Source organism: Malaya genurostris, chromosome 2 (assembly GCF_030247185.1).
Source record: "Malaya genurostris strain Urasoe2022 chromosome 2, Malgen_1.1, whole genome shotgun sequence".
Lineage (NCBI taxonomy): Eukaryota > Metazoa > Arthropoda > Insecta > Diptera > Culicidae > Malaya > Malaya genurostris.
In genome coordinates, this window is record NC_080571.1 from 92,810,780 (window position 1) to 92,833,910 (window position 23,131).

At 37.4% G+C, this 23,131-nt stretch overlaps 1 protein-coding gene across 20 annotated transcripts in view; it reads left to right on the forward strand.

Moving 5' to 3' along the window:
* The window catches only part of LOC131430093 (TLD domain-containing protein 2), a 514,027-nt gene that overhangs the window by 362,656 nt on the left and 128,240 nt on the right, over positions 1–23,131 (forward strand). For 12 of the 20 annotated variants that reach the window (XM_058594764.1, XM_058594767.1, XM_058594765.1 and 9 more), the window contains 4 exons: positions 6,951–7,845; positions 8,188–8,758; positions 8,818–8,963; positions 9,376–9,540. In XM_058594764.1, coding sequence (XP_058450747.1) covers positions 6,951–7,845; positions 8,188–8,758; positions 8,818–8,963; positions 9,376–9,540 — 1,777 coding nt within the window. The remainder of the gene's footprint in view (positions 1–6,950; positions 7,846–8,187; positions 8,759–8,817; positions 8,964–9,375; positions 9,541–23,131) is intronic. The other 8 variants (XM_058594760.1, XM_058594762.1, XM_058594761.1 and 5 more) reach the window with 4 other exon arrangements.

Consider the following 23,131-nt stretch of genomic DNA (forward strand, 5'->3'; position numbering starts at 1 on the left):
AGCGTTTCCATACCGGAACGGTAGTGAAGTTTGAATGATTTGATTTTCTCATTTGGCAACCAGTAGGTGCACTGGAGAACTGTTTTTGTATGACAATTGCAAACACGGTTAGCGGAAGTAACGGTTTATTACTAATCACCTTACCGAACGAGATTCTTCTGCAGGTGGTCGATTGGTATCCATCAACTTCAATAATCATCGATCCAATCGTTTGTGGCTAGTTACTACCGAAGCTTTTGACAACATCGGTTGATAGTACGGAACGTGAGTCAGAACGGGTTGTTTAATGTGAAACGGAATAGTAAACATACAGGAGAGGTGACGATTAGTGTGCACCTAAGCTTTTTTGAGTATTACAAATGAAATATTACGTTTTTCAAGATCGGAAACACGTCTACGGAAACTTTAAACCTTGCTTTACAACAACCTACAATTATACCACATACTGCACTATTTTTTATTGAAATATTAAAAAAAACTACAAGGATCATCTCCATGGGTTCAAGCTAGTGATGTGGAACAAAATAACCAAAATTTCAAATGTAAGAGTAATTCTAGAGTCTTAGATCGATGCTTGTTAGCAACACGAAGCTTTCAGTGCTCGTGTAAAAATTCGAAGAAAAGCGAACACGCGAATCAAGAACATAGACTCTGTTCGCGTCGATTTGTATTTGACTAAAATCAGACTAATGTGAGTTTGACGTAAACATATCAAAAGATCCTAAAAGCAATTGACATGTTCTCTTTATTTACTTTCTTCTTCGACTTTATCTGCGTTATTACACAAATGTCCGTTACATATCTGATACTGCTAGCAAAATGGGAATATTGTCTTTCATTCTACATGAATATTTCGTAGGTAAAAGTGAAAATTAAGGAGTTATTAACAGATGAGAAAGTAAACAAAGAGAAACTCTCATTTGTTTATGTGACCTTATGAAATACTATACGCGAGTTAATAACAATTGATCAAAGCAGACCTGCGGATCGTTTTATAGCGCTTTGTGTAATGCTTGCTGTCTAGCAATAAGCTTGCCCGGACATGTTCCACGTGAAACTGTGAAACGTTAGCTATAATCTCGCTTATATTTATAGATTCCCGTGCTTCCTAAATTTTCGCTTTTGCATCGATTGACCAATCAGAGTCATTGCTGAAATACGCCCTCAAATGTATGAAATAGTGGTCGAAAATCTATTTTCAATGTTAAATGCCCGTAAATTATCTGCCAAATGGAAAAATAAATGGCAATTTCATAATTTGGCCTGTGTTTTATTTAAATTTCAAACCAGCAAGCTCCTAAAAAACACCCTTTATATCCGGAGTCAAATGTGACAGCCATTTGCTCTTCAAGCCTGAATAATGACCTAATAGTAGCTTCCAAACGAGCCTAAGTTTGTTAATATCGGTTCTGCCGTCTTTGGAAAAAGTAAGCGGTATAAAACCAACGCGTTTTGTCGGTTACGTCACTTATGCCGTTATATCTCCGGAACTAAAAATGACAGCCATTTGATTTTCCAGCTTGATCAATGACCTAACAGTAGCTTACAAATGAGCCTAAGTTTGTTAAAATATCAGTAAAACACATTATTGTCACTGATCAGCACGGGTTTGCCACCAATTTAATAAGCTACGTTTCTTTACTGTTTGACAAACTTGAAAAATGACAAAAAAAAAAACGATACGGTGTAGGATTTGATTTTTCAAATGCATTCGATCGTGTTCCTGAATTCCCTGAGTGGTTAACCAATTGGATTCTGTCGTATCTGACGGGTCGTAATGCCTTCGTACGAATTGGAACTGTACTCTCTAATTAATTTAACGTTACATCGGATGTACCCCAAGGAAGTCATTGCAGACAACTTCTTTTCATGCTATTCGTGAACGATCTTCACAGTGAATTGTCGTCATTTGTAGTAATGTACGCTGACGATCTCAAAATTTACCGCATCATTACAAGCCAAAAAATGGACATTGAACGAATCCTAGATTGGTGTGACAGAAATGGCATGACAGTAAACGTTCAGAAGTGTAATGCGATAACTTCTTCACGGGCACAGTCTCCAATTATATTCCAATACTCAATGATGATGGCTTCGATTCATTGAACATTCAACGAAAACGACATGATCAATATCGCGATAACCTTCGCCACAAGCACAATGATTAGTCTCGGAAAGTCCAATTCAAAGGAGATGTGCATCTAACAAAAAAAGTAATAATAGCGACCGCTGTGACTTGAATCGAGAATCATCGGACCACAAAGTACGTCCGTTGATCGACTGAGCCACAGAAGCACACAACATAAGTGTGTAGTTATATAGTAATAGCTTATGCGATAGGTTACCTCTAATCGAAGATAAAGATAAAGAGAGATAAAATAAGTTGAACAATTTCTGAGAGAATTGAGCGATAAAAAACTAGCTTAATCCACCTAGCAGTGAGATGATACCTTTGTTTATCAATCCGCATGTGTTTTTTGCATGAATATTCTTCGGTGTGTTTAGGTTTCATGAAATTATTTTGATGATCGTTGTTTCAAATGACAGTTTGAAATTTCAATCACTCATTACCCTGTAATTTTGGGACTGAAAGTCGGATTGAAAAGAATAATTGTATGAAATCATAAAATTAATTCTGTGAATCTAAACGTGTGAAAAGCGATTTAGAATTCCATTAGATGTAGCGGTGAGTTTCACTGGTTTTTTGTTCATTTTGCTAAGGGTCATTATTTACGGTACTTTCGGAACCGCAATTCAGGGACCAAGCCAATGCATAACATTCTTTTTTTATAATTTGGCTTTAATGTTTTAACAGACTTCGCAGATGATTCTTATCGTACAAAATCATTGAATAACTAGTAATACAATATTACTTACACTAAGAATCCTTTAAGAATAAGTCAAAACGGTTCGTATGGCCACGAATTGCCGACTAAATTGGAATAGTTTTGAGCTCAATGAATTGAATTTTGAATTTTTGAAAAAATCATCTCCCTGTAATTCCAGACTTGGCAGTCGGAATTGGAATAAATTCATTAATTTTGTATGGGACTGAAATTCGATGTGGTCTTCTTTGAGAAAAAGATTGAGCTATTCTCGAAGCCTTCGGTACCAGGATTTGGAAATCTGTGTAGCCGAAGTCAGTTCAATTAAGGGATTGTAAAACACATCATTTGATGTGTTGTTGCCATCTTTGGGAAATCGTAGAGCATTCTAAATAAATTTTTATGGGTACATTACGAGATTGAAAACCGAATACTGAAAAACATTAATAAATTTATTTGGACATCGACTATGAAAATCCACAAACCCGATAGTCCCTATTAATTTATATAAAATTAAGATTTTTACACTAATCGCCCTGTATCTCCTGAACCAGAAGTAGGGTCTGATTAAAAACAAGAAGTATTTAAGGAATCTTAAGACATCTCATTTGAATATTATATGGAGAAAATCGGTAATGCAATCTCCGTCTTCACACACATTTGCTGAAATCGACGAACTAATTCGAATGTTATATGGGTGTAAGAAGTTAGGTTATTTCAGCATTAATTGATGTAAACAGTTTGAATCAATATAAATATGAAATTATTTTGAATTTGGAAATACTGCCATCTTTGTAATACATTTGTCATTTTCGACCGATTATTTTGCCAAAACCAAACCGTGAATAAGAATGCTTATCGTGTTTAGCTTTGCTCGCAACCATCGCATTATCATACTGCTGGTATAGGAAGAAAAGTTGCTTGAGCAAAAATATCGATATCGCCGTCAGTGGCATCTTGTCCTCATGTTCACCTCTCATGCACTGCACAACCGGTCAAATTGAAGGAATTATCTGCATTCCCATCCGCATTTAATTATGTTTTAGAATCTCTATCTATTCGATGAAGTCAGGTCTCGATTTTTATCCACAGCACAATATGACCACATTCTTTCAGAATTCGAGTACTTTGACTTGTGCACCAAAACTGCGTGTATTTACACAGATTTCATATACATCCAACTTAAAATTAGTATCTCTTGTCGCAGTGTTAGTGTCTTTTCCGTGCACATAAGTTACTGCACAGAAGAAAAGGAATCACTCAGCTCAGTTCTGAGATTTGTTGTTCTTTCTGTCACTTTTGGCTTTGTGCGAACTTGTGTGCATACCTTCAGTGGCTTATGCTTATGGCAGTTGAAAACAAATTGCTGTCTCAATTGCAACGTCCCAGCGGTTTTATTGATGCAGTTATTGACAGATTGGCTCGACGTGCAGAGAACCGAATTCTCCTTATGTATCGATGTTACGAAATAAGTTCCCATCCAAAAGTATATAGTTATTTAATTGTCTTAAAAAATACAAGCGAATATCCTTTACTCAATCTTTAATTATCAATTAAAACGAACTGTTAAATCTGATATTATACCACAAGATCAGTGCACAACCCGTGAATATTGTCACGAGACGCCACTGATCGCCGTTAAAAATGGAAGTATTTTAACAATCTATGGTTTGTTGAATAGTTGAATCTTAGTCTCAAAACATATTTTAATTACAAGAACTATTATGACAGATATAGCTAAGAAACTGAATTTTTTTAGATGAAACTTCGTGTAACTGAAAAAGTATAAATCCGATATCAAAAACATTCAATAGCGTTTAGCTCGCCGTGGAGATCTTCTATTAGCGACTAGTTTGAATAAAATTGATCCAGTCATCTTTGGGATCTCGACCTCTTTGTTAAGAGTTTCCCTTTGTGTTCTTTTTCGCGCATTTTGCCCCATTACTCCAGATCCCTAAGCCGGATCCATATATAATTCGATAGAAAGGCATAGAATATTCATTTTAATTTAATCGGTTAAGCTGTCTCTGAGAAAATTGAGAAGTTTCATGCACATGAAATTAAACAGCAGGCTCTAGGATTAAGATATATTTCATTTGAATCTAAGTTTGGGAGAATTCGTATAACCAACTCCGAGAAAAGCGACTACGTATTTTGTACACACACCTACAAACTGACCATAGCTAATCTCGTAGAACTGATTCGAATGGAATATGGCGATTGATTCGGAAGTATCTTTTCTCGTTGATTGCACAACCTTTATATATAAGAAACAGAGCTATTAAAAGCCATTTTCATTGACTCAGAATAGACGAATATGACGAGAAATTAATGTCACTCTCAGCTTCTCTTGCAAACTATGAGAACTAAATCCATGTCCAGTAAATGACATAAACGGAACAGTAGTTTTTGAATTGTGTTCTCTCTTTCATTTGCACTTTAAGTCATTTGTGGTTTTCAGTGAAAATCCTATAGTATCCAGTGTCGATATTCAACCGAAGCTTTGAGAATCGAAAATGACACAAAAAGGTTTCACAATGACTTTTACCTGTTGGTGCTCGACTTTGTAGTAGTTTTGGTTTCCAGAGAGGTTCTGGGATGTAATTACTTCGATTTGTCATATTTTAGTAACTCTTTATATCCCAGCGTCACAGATTTTCAATACATCAATGAAATAATGAGAATTGAAATTCTGCTGATGCTCCCTGCTGACGTTAGTTTGGTAGAGGAAAGAGTGACGTTGACAATTATACTCTCTCATTTTTTTGGATGAGAAACAAAAATTCTTCGTTTCTCTTCGTTTGTTCTGGTGTCGGTTTTTCGATCGAATATGGTTCGGTCGAATCCTAGCTACCTTTGATTTTGCTAGCGTTATTAGGAATACGAATGAAATACGATAAAAAAAACGATACGTCGTTATTCAGAATAAGGGTGAGTAAAATATTGAAAATGAGATACTTGGAATGGTTTCTTTCATTCTTTCTGTACACATACAGACATTTGTTTAGTTCGTCGAGCTAAATCGATTGGTATAGGACACTCGGCCTTCCGAGCCTCGGAATTTTTTTTCCAAAGTTTGAGCAAAAAAAAAGCAAAGTTTGAGCAGGTAAAATGATTTGTCTGTTATGTCACTTTTATCACTCTATATCTCCGAAATTAGAAGTCACAGCCATCAGATCTTCGAACTTGATCAATAGTCCAACAGCAGCGTTCAAACGAGCCTAAGTTTGTTGAAATCGGCTCAATCATCTTCGAGAAAATTGAACATTGAAAAAATCGCACACACAAACATACACACATACATCTTTTACTTCTGTCGAGCTGAGTCGAATGGTATATATTACTATGGTATATATAACTTATTGTGGTGTTAACGGTAATGATCAGTTCCAAATTTGCTGAAAGATTTCGACTTCTATTTTCGTTGTCATAGTTTGTTTTTATACTCTAAATAGATAAAATATTTTAAATTCACTGTGATCCTCAACAAAGCATATTTTGATCAGAAACCAACTCAACTCGAGCTTTCTATTTTATTCGCCTACCCACTTACTAAAGTTCCACTGCGGTTGGTCTCTCTCTCTCTCGAACACAAATAAGCCACTATACAAGCATTCTGTATTGTAAAACCTCAATGAAGTGGCCAACAGAAACGGCATGCAGAACACGCTGAACGCTCTTGAATATTCCAAACCAACCAACACAACGCCAAATGACATCTCTGTGCCTCTCTGTACTACATGCACATGTGATAAGATCGTTTAGTTTGTGGTGCGTACAGTTAAAGTGTTGTCATCGTTTGCATTCGGAGTGTCACTTTTTAGGAAGTTTCGGCTAATTCTAATGTTGCGATTCGAACTGTTTTGCTAAATTCAACCACGAAAGGCTCCATAAGGCTACGATCATGTCACTGTTAGCCAAACTGACAGGTTAGATTGAACCGCTGCCACCAGAGAGCTTGATTCGGTTATCGTTCGAAATAAATTCTGAGATCACGCGAACATTGTTTACTTTTGTATTAAGATGGTTTTGTTTGTTCACGGCGTCGCGGAAATCGCGAGCTTAGCAGAATAAAATCGCAGTTTTTGAATGCTGATCTAATGCCTTTTTTTTTGTTTATTGCAGACCTGTTGGAGGGCCTTCGTCCTGGTTCGCCGAAACCGGGCCATATCGAACGTGTTGCATCGCCCAATACTCAAAGCGGTGGAGGCGGCGGCGGGGACACGGCAGCCGGTTTCAACGAAGATGATCCAGTTACGATCCAACGTTTTCTCAAAATAAACGTACGCCACATCACCGACGGCCAAGGGGTCGTTGGTGGTGTCCTGCTGGTGACACCAAATGCGGTCATGTTCGACCCGAACGTTTCCGATCCTCTAGTCATCGAACATGGACCGGAAAGTTACGGCGTGATTGCCCCAATGGAGTACATTGTCAATGCAGCCATATTCAACGATATTGCTCACATGCGGGTACAGGGTGCGACCAGTGGCAACGAAACCACCGAGAAGGCAGAGATTTACTATCCGGTCCCGGAGAAATCTTGCTCCCGGTGCGATACGCACTCGCCCGGCAAAGATTCATTACTGGTCAAAGACGAAACATTCCCGGAGCTAGGAGTTGGTTCGGTTGAAGGGTGTGACGATCAGGAGAGTATTTGCTCCAGCAACGAACGCGAGGGAGACGCTTTCCCGAAGGCCTTCGAGCGGGATCTAGTCACACCGAACAACCTACAGCGTTTGCACGGTGATTCAACCGAAAGTGGCGGCAGTTCGGAGAAACCACCGTCAGCGGAACCACCATTTTTAAGCTTCGATCGAGACTCACAGTCACATACGCCGAACTCGCTAGATAACAGTCACAGTGGCCAGGAATCGGCTGGTTCCAAGGAACGGGGAACCGCCGATGATAAGACTGACAAGGCCAACCGCAGTGTTCTTGAGGATCCTACGCTACGCTCCCTGGAGGAACGGAGACGTAGCCTGCTCGATCAGCACTGGGCCATCCCAAGCAAGGATAGGTAAGTGCCAGTGTGTGCGTGTATTTCTCTGTTGTAATTTTTCCATTTCGGACAAGTGTCTACAAGTCTACTTCTTTCGTATGGTCGAACCAAATTCAATTGATCTATTTGAGATTGGTTCCGATGGGTCCTCTCCCTGAAGTGAAATTTTTAAACTCTCAAACTCATTTTTCCAACTAATTCAAAAACTCACAGTTTGCTCTAGCTGATCAATGCACGGAACACTAATCGCATGGGGTTTGTAATTGGCTTATAGTTATCGAACAATCAGAATCCTAGTTGAAAATTTCACTCCAAATTTTTTTGTCATATTTTGTGTTGTGGCTACCAAAAACCAATCAGAGCCAAATGTAACTGCAATGAAACTTCATCTCAAAGATCGCTGGACGAGGAGGAAGCTATCAGCACTGGCAGTGGTACAACCGCTGCTTCCGGAGGCGGAGGTGGTAGTGGCGGCAGTTCCGGTATAGTTCTTGTGGCAGCCGAAGGAATCGCTGGCGGTGGGGGCGCCGTTGATGATGGCGCTGGTCAGCTGGTGAAACACTCTTGCCACGATTCGGGAATTGACATTCGTGATCCTAACATACTGCCAACGGGTGGAGCTGCTGCCGCAGCAGCAGCCGCTGCTGTTCCCGTCGTGGCACCCATCCCAACGAAAAAGGTCTACAGTGATGCCGACATTGTACTCAGTGCCGACTGGGTGCCACCATTGACCATTGCCCCGTCGCATTGCATTGACAGTTCACCCCGGAGCTCATCGGCTGCATCGTCCCAGCTCAGTTCCCTGTCGACGGTGCAAACCGATACACCGGGCCGTAAGAAAACGTCCAGCGTGAGTTTTAGCGTTGACGAACACGATTCACCGGGTGGCGGTTCCCAGCTGGACAAAGGTGGAGATACGAAAAAGAACAAGGTATGTTGCGTCATGTGTTAGTTGTATGAACGGATGACGAGAAAATTTTTTGTTTTTAGATGCTGAAACGTCTTTCCTATCCTTTGGCATGGGTGGAAGGTCTGACGGGAGAAGGAGCCGGCCCTAGTCATAAATCGGACTCGATTGAATCTGCTCCCAATACTGGCGATTCTAATCAAAGTGTATTTTCAAAAGTATTCTCCAGGTAAGTTGTTTGTTTTGAGTTGTAGAGGGTTTTGGAAGTGCCTTACATATTTCAGAAAGATTTCATGTTTGAACACTCTTTTTGATTACTTTTAGTCAGCATACAAACAAAATACATATCCTAAAAAGCTAGCCTAATCGTAGCTACGAACTTCTAGTGTTAAACATATTATTTTCAATTTCAAAACAACACCAAACAAACAGCACACATGAACAACATCGAATTTTGCTTTAATTTACATTTGAAAATTACTTTCTGAATTGCCCATCTTTGGTTTAATGTTCCACCAATGTATTCAAAATTTATTTAAAAATCATTTGCCCTTTTCTGTTATCTTCAAAATCGTTCTCACTTCCCAAAATCGCTGCAAATAACGTCGAACTTCAAATGAATTGAAAATCGAAATCGAAAGCTCCCCCATAACACTGGTGTCCGAGCTCGGAGGAAATTTGTTCTTGTCGAAGACCCCGTCGGAAGATTCCGGTGGGTCACCGGTGCCTCCGTTGACACCACACGATGCCCATCATCCCCACTTGCAGAGTGGCGGAGGGTCAGGATCGTTCACGTCCGCATCCGGGTAAGAAAACCGAGAATTCGTCGACGCACGGTGATTTCGAGCAACCTACATTCATCCTAGTCCAAACTGGGGTGTCAAACTGAGGATCACAACTGGGACGGGATGGTTGCTCGTGAAGACGTGCGATACTCAAATGTTGTGTAGCTGTTGAAACAATGTCGTCCTCTGTTGTTTAGACGTGCAGTAGATTACTGTTATACATCAGTTAGATATCAAGTTTTCTGTTATTTATGGTAGTATAGAGCTGTCCATAACTTTGCTAGTATACTTTGTGTGACTGTGCTTCTTTCAGTGTCTTTTGGTTCCTCTTTCGTCAAAGTAATCTTTTATGAACAACCGTTCTCAAACAATCGACGTAATATCAATTGTGTTTTGTTTTCGTCATGCTGTCAATATTGAAATTTGCAATGAAACTTAGAGCTTATTCTTATGCGGAAAAAATTCATCAAATTGTATTTGGCAGTCATTTTACAAGGACAAGATAAAATTAATTACGTCAATATGGTACGCTCAGGTTAAAAACAATACATGGATATTGTACAGCAATTGGAATTGAAGCTGAGACGGTTCAGTTGAGACAACCCCTAAAAAGAGTTTCCGGTCAAACAAGAATCATGTCGTGGTTCAGTATGATCGACGACTACATAAACTTATAACTACATAGTTTAACTTTAAAATTTAAACAAATTAAGGATTTTCAAATTTGAACCAAATGAACTGATGGGATCAGTTCCATCATACTTTGTGTTGAAGACGGTATGAAAGGCAGAATCACATTTCATCCGCAACAGTATAAAAAACGTGTTTAATCTACCTAGCAGTGAGATGATACCTTTTTTTATCAATCCGCATGTGTTTTTCGCATGAATATTCTTCGGTGTTTAAATTTTCATGACATTATTTTAATGACCGTCGTTTTAAGCGACAATTTGAGATTTTAATCACTCATTACTCTGTAATGTCGAAACTGCAAATCGGATCGAATTTGAATCTAAAAGTGTGATAATCGATTAAACATGCCATGATATGTAAGTTCCACTTTAGAGTTTACGGTAATTTAAGGTACTTCCAGAGCCGGTATTCAGGAACCAGCATAACCCAAATCGATTCGTATGGCCATATGACGAATAAATTACAACAGTTTTGAGTCCAACTTTGAAGCTTTTCGAGATTGTCATCTTCTATATCGGATATAATTTTAAAAATTCATCATCATGTAATTCGAGAACCGGAAGTCATAATTGGATAAAATTAATTAATTTTTGTATATAAGTTTATTTTAATTTGAATTTTTGTTTCTGAAATTTGATTAGGCTTTTTTTAAGAAAACGATTGAGCTTTGAGAAACGATTTTATGCTGGAACCGGAATTCTAAAATCGGTATGGCCGAAGTTAGATAAATTCACCTGAGTAGCTGTATAGTTTACATTTGTTTTAAAATATTTGAAAATCAGTGAAGACATCTTTGAGAAATCATAGCACGAATTAAATTTTTAGGTGCCTTCTGAATCGAAAACTGAATACCACTAAAACTGAAAAAAGTTAATTTTTTTTATCGACTATCCAAATCTGCTAACCCGATAAACCTGATTATTTTATGTGGAATAGACATTTTTATACTAATCACCCTGTATCCCCGAAACCGGAAGTTGGATCTGACTGAAAAGCAAGATGTTTTATAGAATCTTAAAACTTTTCATTTGAATCTTAGATGATTCTTAGATTTCATTTGAATCTTAGATCTACGAGAAAAAGGAATTACACAGTATTAATTTCGTTTCACATATCATCCTGTAGTTCCGGAACCAGAGGTCGGAACCAAACATAATTCAGGAACTTTGTTTGGGAGCATACGACTTTTCGTATGAATCTGAATTTGTAGAAAAGAAATTTTCCGAGAAAATTAAGTGAAATTATTTGTCACAAACGCATTTGCTGATCTCGACGAACTGATTCGAATGATATATGGATGTTATGTTCTTCCTGCATTTATTGCTGTAAGTAGTTTAAAGCAATATAATTAAAAAAAATTCTGCCATCATCTGGTTTATATATGTCATATTCGAACGATTACCCAGAGAACCACAAATCGCATAAGGTAGCACGATTCATATTTTTCCCCATATGATGCTATCGCACAAGCTTATTGCGACGATGAGCACACAATCGCATAATTGTTTGAACAACCTCGCCGTATACAGAATTGAACTCGCATTACTTCCATAAATGTTTGGCTGTACATGATATCCAAAATTTGTCTGAATTATATCGCATTGTACGTAAAACCTCTCGCACAAGATGATAATTCCTAGCATCCAATGCGATTGGCTCACAATTCTGACTTTACTGGCTGAATATAAAAATATTCGGTCGCATTCTAATACGAAGTGTTTTACTGAAAATTCAAGAACACTTGTTTGAAAAATGGTTAGGATAATTGAAAATTATCAGTATCATGGAACATGTATGTAAACAACAAACTTGTTCGTGAATCAATACGAACTTCCTCACAATAAGAAATTCTATAAACCTTCTCTTCTACGATATATTGTGAACACATACGTGTGAATGTGAATGATAGTTTACATCACAAAACGTAATGAGTTATTTCGCACTGTAAGATTTTTTTTTTTTTTCATAAATACGTTTATTTCTTAAGGCAGTTTACATAAGTTTTTCTTCGCCGTAGCATCACTTATACATAATATTCTTATCCTAATTTAATTCTAACATAGTCACAACGTTTTGCATTTATTAAAACATATTCTCTTATTACTTAAATATCATCTTAGGTAACTCGTCATTAATTATGAAATCTACTCGGAAATATTATTTGAACCAAACGATTAACTTCTATAAATTATAAAATAAGCTGTTATTTTCAGACATTTTGTTAATAATTTCATAAACAGTTTCGAGTTTGTTTGTATCATTACATTATTTTTATTCTAATTTAGCTATTGGTTGAACTCATGGACGCAGCTGGGATCAGAACTAAGTCTTGAAAGGGGCCTTTATTAAATTGAAACTCCAGTTTTCTTTATGAAATGATAAATAAGTTTCATGTATGAAAGGTCACGACAAGCAAGAATGTCTCGAACTGGGATATTGGATAGTCTACCTTGGGTACGCAAAGAATTTATTAGTTGAGATCTGACATCACGATACTCCACGCATGTCCAAACGACATGATCAATATCTCGATAACCTTCGCCACAAGCACAATGATTAGTCTCGGAGAGCCCAATTCGAAGGAGATGTGCATCTAACGTGTAGTGATTGGACATGAGTCTGGACATCACACGAATGAAATCTCTACTCACATCCAGTCCCCTGAACCATGCCTTTGTCGATATTTTCGGAATAATTGAGTGCATCCACCGACCCAGATCATCTTTATCCCAAGAAGCTTGCCAGCTGGCAAGTGTTCTTTGGCGAGACGAGCTATAGAATTCGTTGAAAGCAATTGGTCTCTCATAAATTTCACCCTCAATAGCACCACGTTTGGCTAAAATATCGGCTCTTTCATTGCCAGGAATGGAGCAATGAGCCGGGACCCAGACTATAGTGATTAGATAATTATTGTTCAATATGTCGTTCAGGCACTGTTTTATTTTGCCCAGGAAAAACGGTTCAGTCTTGCCAGTCATGTTTGAGCGAATGGCTTCAATTGCACTCAGACTATCTGTGAAGAGGAAATAATGGTTTGGAATTAATGTGACGATTACACTCAAACTATAATGAACTGCTGCTAGCTCTGCTATATAAACAGATGCAGGTTCTTGAAGCCTAAATGAGGCCGAAACATTATTGTTGAACATACCAAACCCTGTCGCTTCTTCAATTCGCGATCCGTCCGTGTAAAACATTTTCTCAGAGTCAATATGCCTGAACTTACTTGAAAATATTTTTGGGATTTCCGTCGAACGTAGATGATCCGGGATTCCACGCACTTCGCGCTGCATGGATGTATCGAAAAATAAAGTTGAGTCAGGGACATTTAGGAGGCTGACACGGATAGGAATATATCTTGAAGGGTTGATTTCCTGTGACATATGGTTAAAATATACTGTCATGAATTTTGTTTGAGATCGAAGCTCGACTAGTCGTTCGAAATTATTAATTACCATGGGATTCAGCACCTCACATCTTATTAGCAGGCGTGATGAAAGCTCCCAAAATCGATCTTTTAATGGAAAAACTCCCGCCAGAACTTCAAGACTCATTGTATGTGTCGAATGCATGCACCCTAAAGCAATTCGCAAACAACGATAATGAATTCGCTCCAGTTTGATAATATGAGAGTTTGCAGCGGAACGAAAGCAAACGCATCCATATTCCATCACTGAAAGTATCGTTGTCTGATACAATTTTATTAGATCTTCCGGATGAGCACCCCACCAAGATCCTGTTATTGTTCGAAGAAAATTTACTCTTTGTTGGCATTTTGTTATCAGAAACCTAATGTGTCCTCCCCACGTGCATTTGGAATCAAACCACACCCCAAGGTATTTGAAAGTCAAAACCTGTTGGATCATTCTTCCCATCATATGAAGCTGAAGCTGCGCGGGATCATGCTTTCTTGAAAAGACGACCAGCTCTGTTTTCTCCGCAGAGAATTCGATACCAAGATGAACAGCCCAATCGGACAAGTTATCTAAGGTATCTTGCAATGGTTTATGCAGATCAATAGCTTTGGGTCCAGTAACTGAAACCACGCCATCATCTGCCAATTGTCTTAGTGTACATGGGGTTACTAGACAGCTGTCAATGTCATTTACGTAAAAATTATAGAGGAGCGGACTGAGGCATGAGCCTTGCGGGAGACCCATGTAGCTAATTCTGAATGTTGTCAAATCGCCATGTGAAAAATACATGCACTTCTCTGACAAAAGGTTGTGCAAATAATTATTTATAACCGCTGGAAGTCCATGTTGGTGGAGCTTGTCTGAAAGAACATCAATGGAAACTGAATCAAATGCTCCTTTAATGTCTAAAAATACAGATGCCATTTGTTGCTTTTGAGCGAAGGCAATTTGGATGTCAGACGAAAGTAATGCAAGGCAATCATTCGTCCCTTTATTTCTACGGAAGCCAAACTGAGTATCTGACAACAAACCGTTCGTCTCGACCCAAGTGTCGAGACGTCGTAGAATAATTTTTTCGAACAATTTTCTGATGCAGGACAACATCGCAATGGGTCTATATGAGTTGTGATTGGAAGCTGGTTTCCCCGGTTTTTGAATGGCGATAACTTTCACTTGTCTCCAGTCAGGTGGAACAATATTTTGCTCAAGAAACTTGTTGAACAATTCCAACAAACGTCTTTTTGCGAGGTTGGGCAGATTCTTCACCAAGTTGAATTTAATTCTGTCCAACCCTGGAGCGTTATTGTTACAAGACAAGAGTGCTATAGAAAATTCCATAATTGAAAATGGGTTATTAATAAAACCATTATTTGGAGGAGATTTCCGTATAATGCTCTGCGTAGGAACAGAATCTGGGCAAACTTTCCTAGCAAAGTCAAATATCCATCGGTTCGAGTATTCATCACTCTCATTGCCCACGTTACGATTCCTCATTCGTCTGGCCGTGTTCCAAAGAGTGCTCATTGAGGTATCTCTTGACAAACCTTCGACAAAATGTCTCCAATAGCTACATTTTTTGGCTCGAAGTATGCTCTTGTACTTGGTTTCTAAAACCATAAGTTTTTCAAAATTCTGAGGAGTTCCTCCTCCCCGTTTTAGAAACGTCTTGCAAGCATTTTGTTTTGCGAGTTTAGCCTCTGAGCACTCTTTGTCCCACCAGGGGTTGGGAGGCCTTCTGTTAGTCGTTGGCCCAGGAAAGCGTTTAGTTTGGGATTGTTCTGCTGCCTCCAGAATCGAACAAATGAGGAAGTCATATTCTTCAAGTGGAGGGAGCTCTTCCATTGAATTCAAAATACTAGAGATACTACTTTGGTATTTAATCCAGTCGATATTTTTTGTCAAATCATATGGAATACTAGCGGAAGTAGCAATGCAATTGCTACTGCTAATTGAGATAATGATTGGTAAATGATCGCTACCGTGTAAATCAGGCAGTATTTTCCAGGTGCAATCTAGTCGAATTGATGTTGAGCAAAGAGATAGATCTAATGCACTTGGGCGTGCCGGAGGTCTTGGGATCCGTGTCATGCTACCCATATTTAATACCGTCATGCTAAAATTGTCACAAATGTTTTGTATTAAAGATGATCTGCTATCATTGTAAACGGAACCCCACATAATACCGTGCGAATTTAAATCCCCCAGAATCAATCGTGGTGCAGGAAGGGCTTCAACCATTTCATTAAGCTGTTGCTGTCCAACTTGTGCTTTTGGAGGAATATAAACCGAAGCTATGCAAATATCTTTGCCTTTAATGTTTATTTGGCAAGCAACAACTTCTATACTAGAAGTTGAAGGGATGTTTAATCTATAAAAGGAATAGCATTTCTTAATTCCCAAAAGCACTCCACCATACGGAGAGTCTCTATCGAGACGTATAATGTTAAAATCATTAAAATTTAAAGCTATGTTTGAAGTAAGCCATGTTTCGCATAAAGCAAATACATCACATTTTTGACTATGCAATAATATTTTAAATGAATCAAGTTTTGGCATGATGCTTCGACAATTCCACTGCAGGACAGTGATTGTATCATTTGCGACGGGTGATAAATTATCCATCAAAAGATACAAAACCTGAGACAATTGGCCATTGAGCTGATAACTGCTTCAAAAAGGTTCTAGCTATTGGAAGGAATGCCATTATGAGGGTCTTTAAGGGTTCAGATATATTGAATGCTGAGAAAATCCATTCAACAATTTCCGAAAACTTCAGTAATCCTGTTGGTGGCTGTGAAATGGAGCCCACTGGATTATTATCTTTTTCTGTACTAGATCCTGGATTGGTTTGTGAATTTGACAAACCAGGAGGCACAGTCTTTGGTTTTGACTTTTTTTGTTTAACACGGGGATCTTTTTTTGAAGATGAAATTTTAGGTGTCTTTTTTGGTAATTTGGAGGAAGACTTCTTTCTCTTAACTGACCCTTGGGTAGTGATAAACGAATTACCTTCACTATTTTCGTCAGAGTCAGAGTCCTCTGGTTCCTCTAGATTTGAAAACCCGTTTTCGGTTTCCAAAGGGGGGACATCAATGACCGTTTTAAGCATTTCTGCATATGTGCGTTAGACCGTGCTTTTAAAGAAAGCTTAATTTTGTCTTTGTGCACTTTAAATGCAGTGCATACTGAAATATCATCATGAGGACTATTCCCACAATAAATACATTTTTCAATTTCCTTGTTGCAATCATTATCTTTATGAGGCCCTTCACACTTAATACATTTTGGTTTATTACTACAGTAAGTAGCTGTGTGGCCGAATTTTTTGCAGTTCGTACAATTCATTACATTTGGAACAAAAAGCCGAACAGGGAGGCGAATTTTATCGACATAGACATGGGACGGCAACGCAGACCCGGCAAATGTCACTCGAAACGAGTCTGATGGGCGATAAACTTTTTTTTCCTCTTCATGAACTACTGAGTACAGTTGTTTGCACTCCAGTATTTTCACACCCTCAAGCATAGAGTTCTTGAAACGACCAACACCATGCTTGAGTAAATCATCTACCGAAAGACTCGCTTCGGTAACAACACCGTCAATTTCGACATCTTTGGAGGGTATGTAAACTTTATACTCTTTATTGAAATGTTCCGAAGAGACAATATCATTCGAGTGTTTCAAATTATTTACCACAACACGAATTTTATCGTTATTTACTTTTATGATCTCTTTGATTGAAGAGTATCGTGATGTCAAACCTTTATTAATTTGAAAAATGTTTAATGGCTTTGATATACGTCTAAAAAAGACTATCCAAGGCCCAGAAGAGCTCTCCTGATATTTTTTCGTTCGTGGGGGTATCGGATTCATGCTAGGATTTACGTCCATGGATTCATCCATTACATTAAAATTTTTAACTAAACTTTAAAATAAAATTTGAAACCAACACTACACAGTACTCAATCAAAAGGAAAAGAAAAAACTTCTACCTTGAAATTGTTGTCTATCTCCGTTGCACTGCCGTGTAGATCCTCGTTGCTCTAGATGTTCTTGTTGGATGCTGATTGTTGGATGTGATGCTACTGCTACCTGACATCCAGCACCACTCGAATTCCGATTTGCTTTCGTCTTCGCCAGCTGTAACCAGCGCAGGTCACCGGTGTATACCTGCGTGTTGTATGGCAGTGGAAAGACCGAGTTGTCTTGTCTCCTTCTTCCTAGTGCTCCGCACCGATATGCTTCTGCACCGAAGTGCCTTCGCACCGGTGTGCCTTTGCACTCTCCTGCTTCTATGTGCCTTTGCACTCTTCCTCTTCGATGTGCCTTTGCACTCTCCTGCTCAGCACTTGTGGCTGTATATTGCGGCCTGGGTAGAGTTTGGGAAACGCCCTTTGTTGTTTCCTTCACCAGCTTGGCCCAGCACTAGGGCTCTCTTATGCAGCACGACTATACGTTTTAACGGCTGCTGCCAACAGGTCTCTATCTGTAGTTCAACCGTTGTCGTATCTAACGCGTGTAAACCAACCAGCGTTATTAAACTGTACGCTTCTATACACAACCTTCTCGGTTGAACGGCTAGTACTGAATGACTGTAAGATTTTAGTTATGCTTAGATATGCGATGTGACTCAGTCATTTGTAAGATAAAAGAAGAATGTATTCGTCTGAAATCGGGCTTATCAACAGCTATGGTATGGATGAGAGTAGAAAAACTCGGTAAACGATCCACAAGTTTCAGGTTCGAGCCTTGATCCGTAAAAGCTCGTTGTTATTTTTTTGCTTATTAGTAGGATGTATGGTTAGAATCGCATAGACACTTGGATAAACTCTCAAAAAAATATACTTACGATCGCATACATTACAAAAGAAAATCACTGAAGCTGATAAACTGAATCACATTAAATGCTTTACTACATCGCATCTAGCTTTTGATTTTTCGAAATTGCATGTATATCGCCTCCACTTTTGCACGCATAGGCCATATTTGCAGTATGCTCTGCGATTTTATTATAATATATAACAGAACGCATAATGCGGATATAGCTTGCGATATAGCTACGAAATGGTTTTCTGGGTATGTTGCCAAAAATGAGCCGTGCTAAAATCGGTCCAAAGCTAAATGTCATGAAAAAGGATGCTATACACAACCTTTTTGGTACTTAGCAACAATTGTATGTTAACAGTGTAAAAAATCGTGTTTTCCGTTGCTTTGTCATACAGCGCTCAAAACTCCTACTGCTGGAATAGGAGGGAAAGGCGTTTACACAAAAATTTCGATATCTCCGGTAAAAATGGACGGATTTAACAATCTATGGCTTGTTGGATAGCTATTACCGTGCAGAATCTAAGTCTGAAAACATATTCTGTTTTCAAGGTCAATTGAGACAGATACTGCCGAAAAACTGAAAATTTTGACATAAAACTTCGTATACTCAAAAAGTAAACATCCGATCTCAAAACCATTCAATAGCGTTTTGGGTGACGGAGAGACCTTCCATTTGCGACTAGTTTGATCAAAATCGGTCCAGCCATCTCTGAGATCTCGATCTCTTAGTTGACAACACACATACAGACACACACACACACACACACACACACACACACACACACACAGACATTTGCTAAGTTCGTCGAGCTGAATCGATTGGTATATGTCATTCGGCCCTCCGGGCCTCGGAAAATTTTTCTAAAGTTTAAGCGAATTCTATACCTATTTATATATATATATATATATATATATATATATATATATATATATATATATATATATATATATATATATATATATATATATATATATATATATATATATAAAGGTAAAAACATTAATCAAAATTGAATATCTGGAACGTAATCTAAGGATTCGTAGTGTCAGTAGAATCGTAGCACCAGCCATGCAATGGTTCTGTACACTCTGAATCGACTGCGAAATCTGTTAAAACAGAAAGGCCAAATTCCACAAAAGGAATGTAATACCAAAGCTTTATTTGCTAAGCTTTTATTTGGTATAATTTAAATAATTTGAATTTCGCGTAAAATCGTATTCCAAGATGATACGAGCTCATAGATTAAAATTATACGTAAACCCGGTGAACGACCATAATTAGGTTAAAACCGGGGGTAAATAAACGATATAATAATAATAATAATAATAATAATAATAATAATAATAATAATAATAATAATAATAATAATAATAATAATAATAATAATAATAATAATAATAATAATAATAATAATAATAATAATAATAATAATAATAATAATAATAATAATAATAATAATAATAATAATAATAATAATAATAATAATAATAATAATAATAATAATAATAATAATAATAATAATAATAATAATAATAATAATAATAATAATAACAATAATAATAATAATAATTCAGTCGGTGTTGAACAGTCGTTCGCACCGCACGCGTATAGCTCTTGGCTCCTGGAATTTTTTTTTTCTGGCTACCTAGAGTTTCATTGATTCAAGGCTTCAGTCTTTTTCAAGGCTACCTGAATCACTAACTAAGTGACTAAGTGATACAAAGAGTGATATTAGAGTGACTAAGTGATACAAAGAGTGATATTAGAGTGACTAAGAAATTAATCAGCCTTTTTTAAGGCTAGCTAGGGGTCTAATCGAAGACTAATTTAGCCTAGTTAATTTAATTTAAAATTTCAAAAATGCCTGCGTCCAACCGGAAAGGCAACAAGCCTAAGGCTAAAAATAATTCAATACGGAATAAATCACAATCCGTTATTCAACATTTATCTAATAACATTCACGATCTTATAGAATCTGAATGTAAAAATAAAAGACAACGGACGGATTTCCTTTCCGTTGATCCTATGCCGTCTAACAATATTTACGAGATTCTTCCTGAATCCGATTGTAGCGACATAAAAGAAAGTTCTTCAAAAATTCCCAAAATGGACGCTTGTCGTTCTGGGAAGAAACATCAATCTATGCCACCAGTGACGGTGATGATTTCCGACTTCAAAGCATTCCGTACTGAGCTTTCTACTTTTCTCCCGGAAGTAAAAGTCTCATTTCAAATCGGACGAAGAGGAGAATGTCGAGTCTTGGTGGATGGATTGGAAGATTACGAACGTCTTATTCGATATTTGTCCGAGAAACTTCATAAATTTTATTCATATGATATAAAATCAGACAGACCCTTCAAGGCTGTCTTGAAAGGATTATCAAATGATCAAAGTATTGATGAAATTAAAAATGAACTAAAAGAACTGCTTGGTTTTGCCCCTTCCCAAGTAATACTTATGAAAAAAAGAGCGAATGGTACTTCTAAACCACGCTCTGGAATTTCCCATGAACTTTACCTAATACACTTCAATCGAAGTGATGTAAACAATTTGAAAACTTTAGAAAAAGTACGTTTCATTTCCCACATTAAAATTCATTGGGAACATTATAAACGGCATAATCGTATTGCAAACTTAACGCAATGTCGTCGTTGCCAAGGCTTCGGTCATGGAACCAAAAATTGTCATATGGATATACGGTGTTTGAATTGTGGTAAATCGCATTCGAAAGACGTTTGTCCAATGAATGAAACCACTGATGAATTTTCATGTTCAAATTGCAATGGAAATCATAAATCCAATTTTTTGAAATGTCCTGTCAGGGAAAAAATATTAAACGCTCGTTCGCTTCGACAACAAGTCAAATCAACGACCTTAAATTTACAGAACATACCTGAAAATCAGAAAACCGTTACAGGTGCCACGCCTAATTCTTTTAAGGCACTGATTTCTTCTAAACAAAAAACAGGTACGCCTGCCAATTCGTCTTCTAACGAAAACAATTTATTGACAGGTAGATCGACCTCGTCATCATCTTCTTCTAATGTCAGTTATGCTGGTATATTAGGTAGAAATCTATCACCTATTTCTTCTAATGTAAATAATCAAAACACAGGACCGCCTTGCAGTTCTTCTTCTAACGAAAACAATTTATTAATAGGTAGACCGGCCAAATCATCTTCTTCTAATGGCAGTCTACCTACAAATATTCCTTCAATACCATTCGCTTCTTTAAATGAAGTCGATTTAGGCGATATAACTGAAAATAAAATGATCTACCTACAAGATTAACTTTTTCAAATGATCATCCAAATGAATTCGACTTCATCACTTTTTGAAGCATTTCAAATCGGATGGAAATTTGCAAATAATATTATAATGAATTTAAAATTTAACAGTGATGTTAAATAATTATTTGAATATTTTAAATTGGAATGCTCGATCTTTGAAATCGAGTGAAGATGAATTTTATAATTTTCTCAAAGTTCACAAAATTCATATTGCCATTGTGACAGAAACTTTTCTTAAACCAAATGTAAAATTGAAAAGTAATCCACATTATGTGGTTCATCGATTTGACAGGTTTACTGGAATGGGTGGTGGAGTTGCCATTTTTGTCCAACGGCAAATTAAACATCGAATTTTACCTTCTTTCAATACTAAAGTTATTGAAAGCTTGGGAATCGAAGTTGAAACCATTCATGGAATTTATTTCATCGCTGGAGCATATTTGCCATTCCAATGCACCGGCGAACAATTAAATTTCTTTAAAGGCGATTTGCAAAAACTTACAAGATATCGATCGAAATTTTTCGTAATAGGGGACTTAAATGCTAAGCATGTCCAGTGGAATTGTAGGCAAAATAACAGTAATGGTAAAATACTTCATAATCAACTCTCAGCTGGTTACTTCACAGTTCTTCATCCCAGTAATCCTACTTGTTTCTCTTCCGTGAAAAACCCGTCTACAATTGATCTGGTTCTAACAGATCAAAGTCACATTTGTAGTGAACCGATTACTCATGCTGACTTTGACTCAGATCATCTTCCTGTAACATTCAGACTTTCCAACGAAGCCATAATTAATCCAATTAGTTATATTTTCAACTATCATAGAGCTAATTGGTTGGATTACAGATCTGACATTGAAAATCATGTGGATCATGAAACTATTTTAGAAAATTCTGCGGATATCGACACAGCAATTGATAATTTGAATCATTATATTATCGAAGCTAGAAATCTTTCAGTTCCCAAAGCTCAAACTAAATTAAATTCTCCTATCATCGATGACAATCTTCAACTGCTCATTCGGTTGAAGAATGTTCGTCGACGACAATATCAACGTTCTCGTGATCCTGCTATGAAAAACATAGTTAAGGATTTACAAAAAGAAATTAAACATAGATTTACTGTTTTGCGAAATGAAAATTTCGCTAAAGAAGTTGAACAAATTAAACCATATTCTAAACCTTTCTGGAAACTTTCTAAGGTTCTTAAGAAACCTCAGAAACCAATTCCTGCTCTCAAGGAAGGAAATCAAATACTTCTTACAAATGGTGAAAAAGCTCAAAAGCTAGCTCAGCAGTTCGAGAGTGTCCACAATTTTAATTTAAACGTTGTGAGTCCTATTGAAAATGAAGTCTCACTGAAGTATGATCATATTTCAACCCAA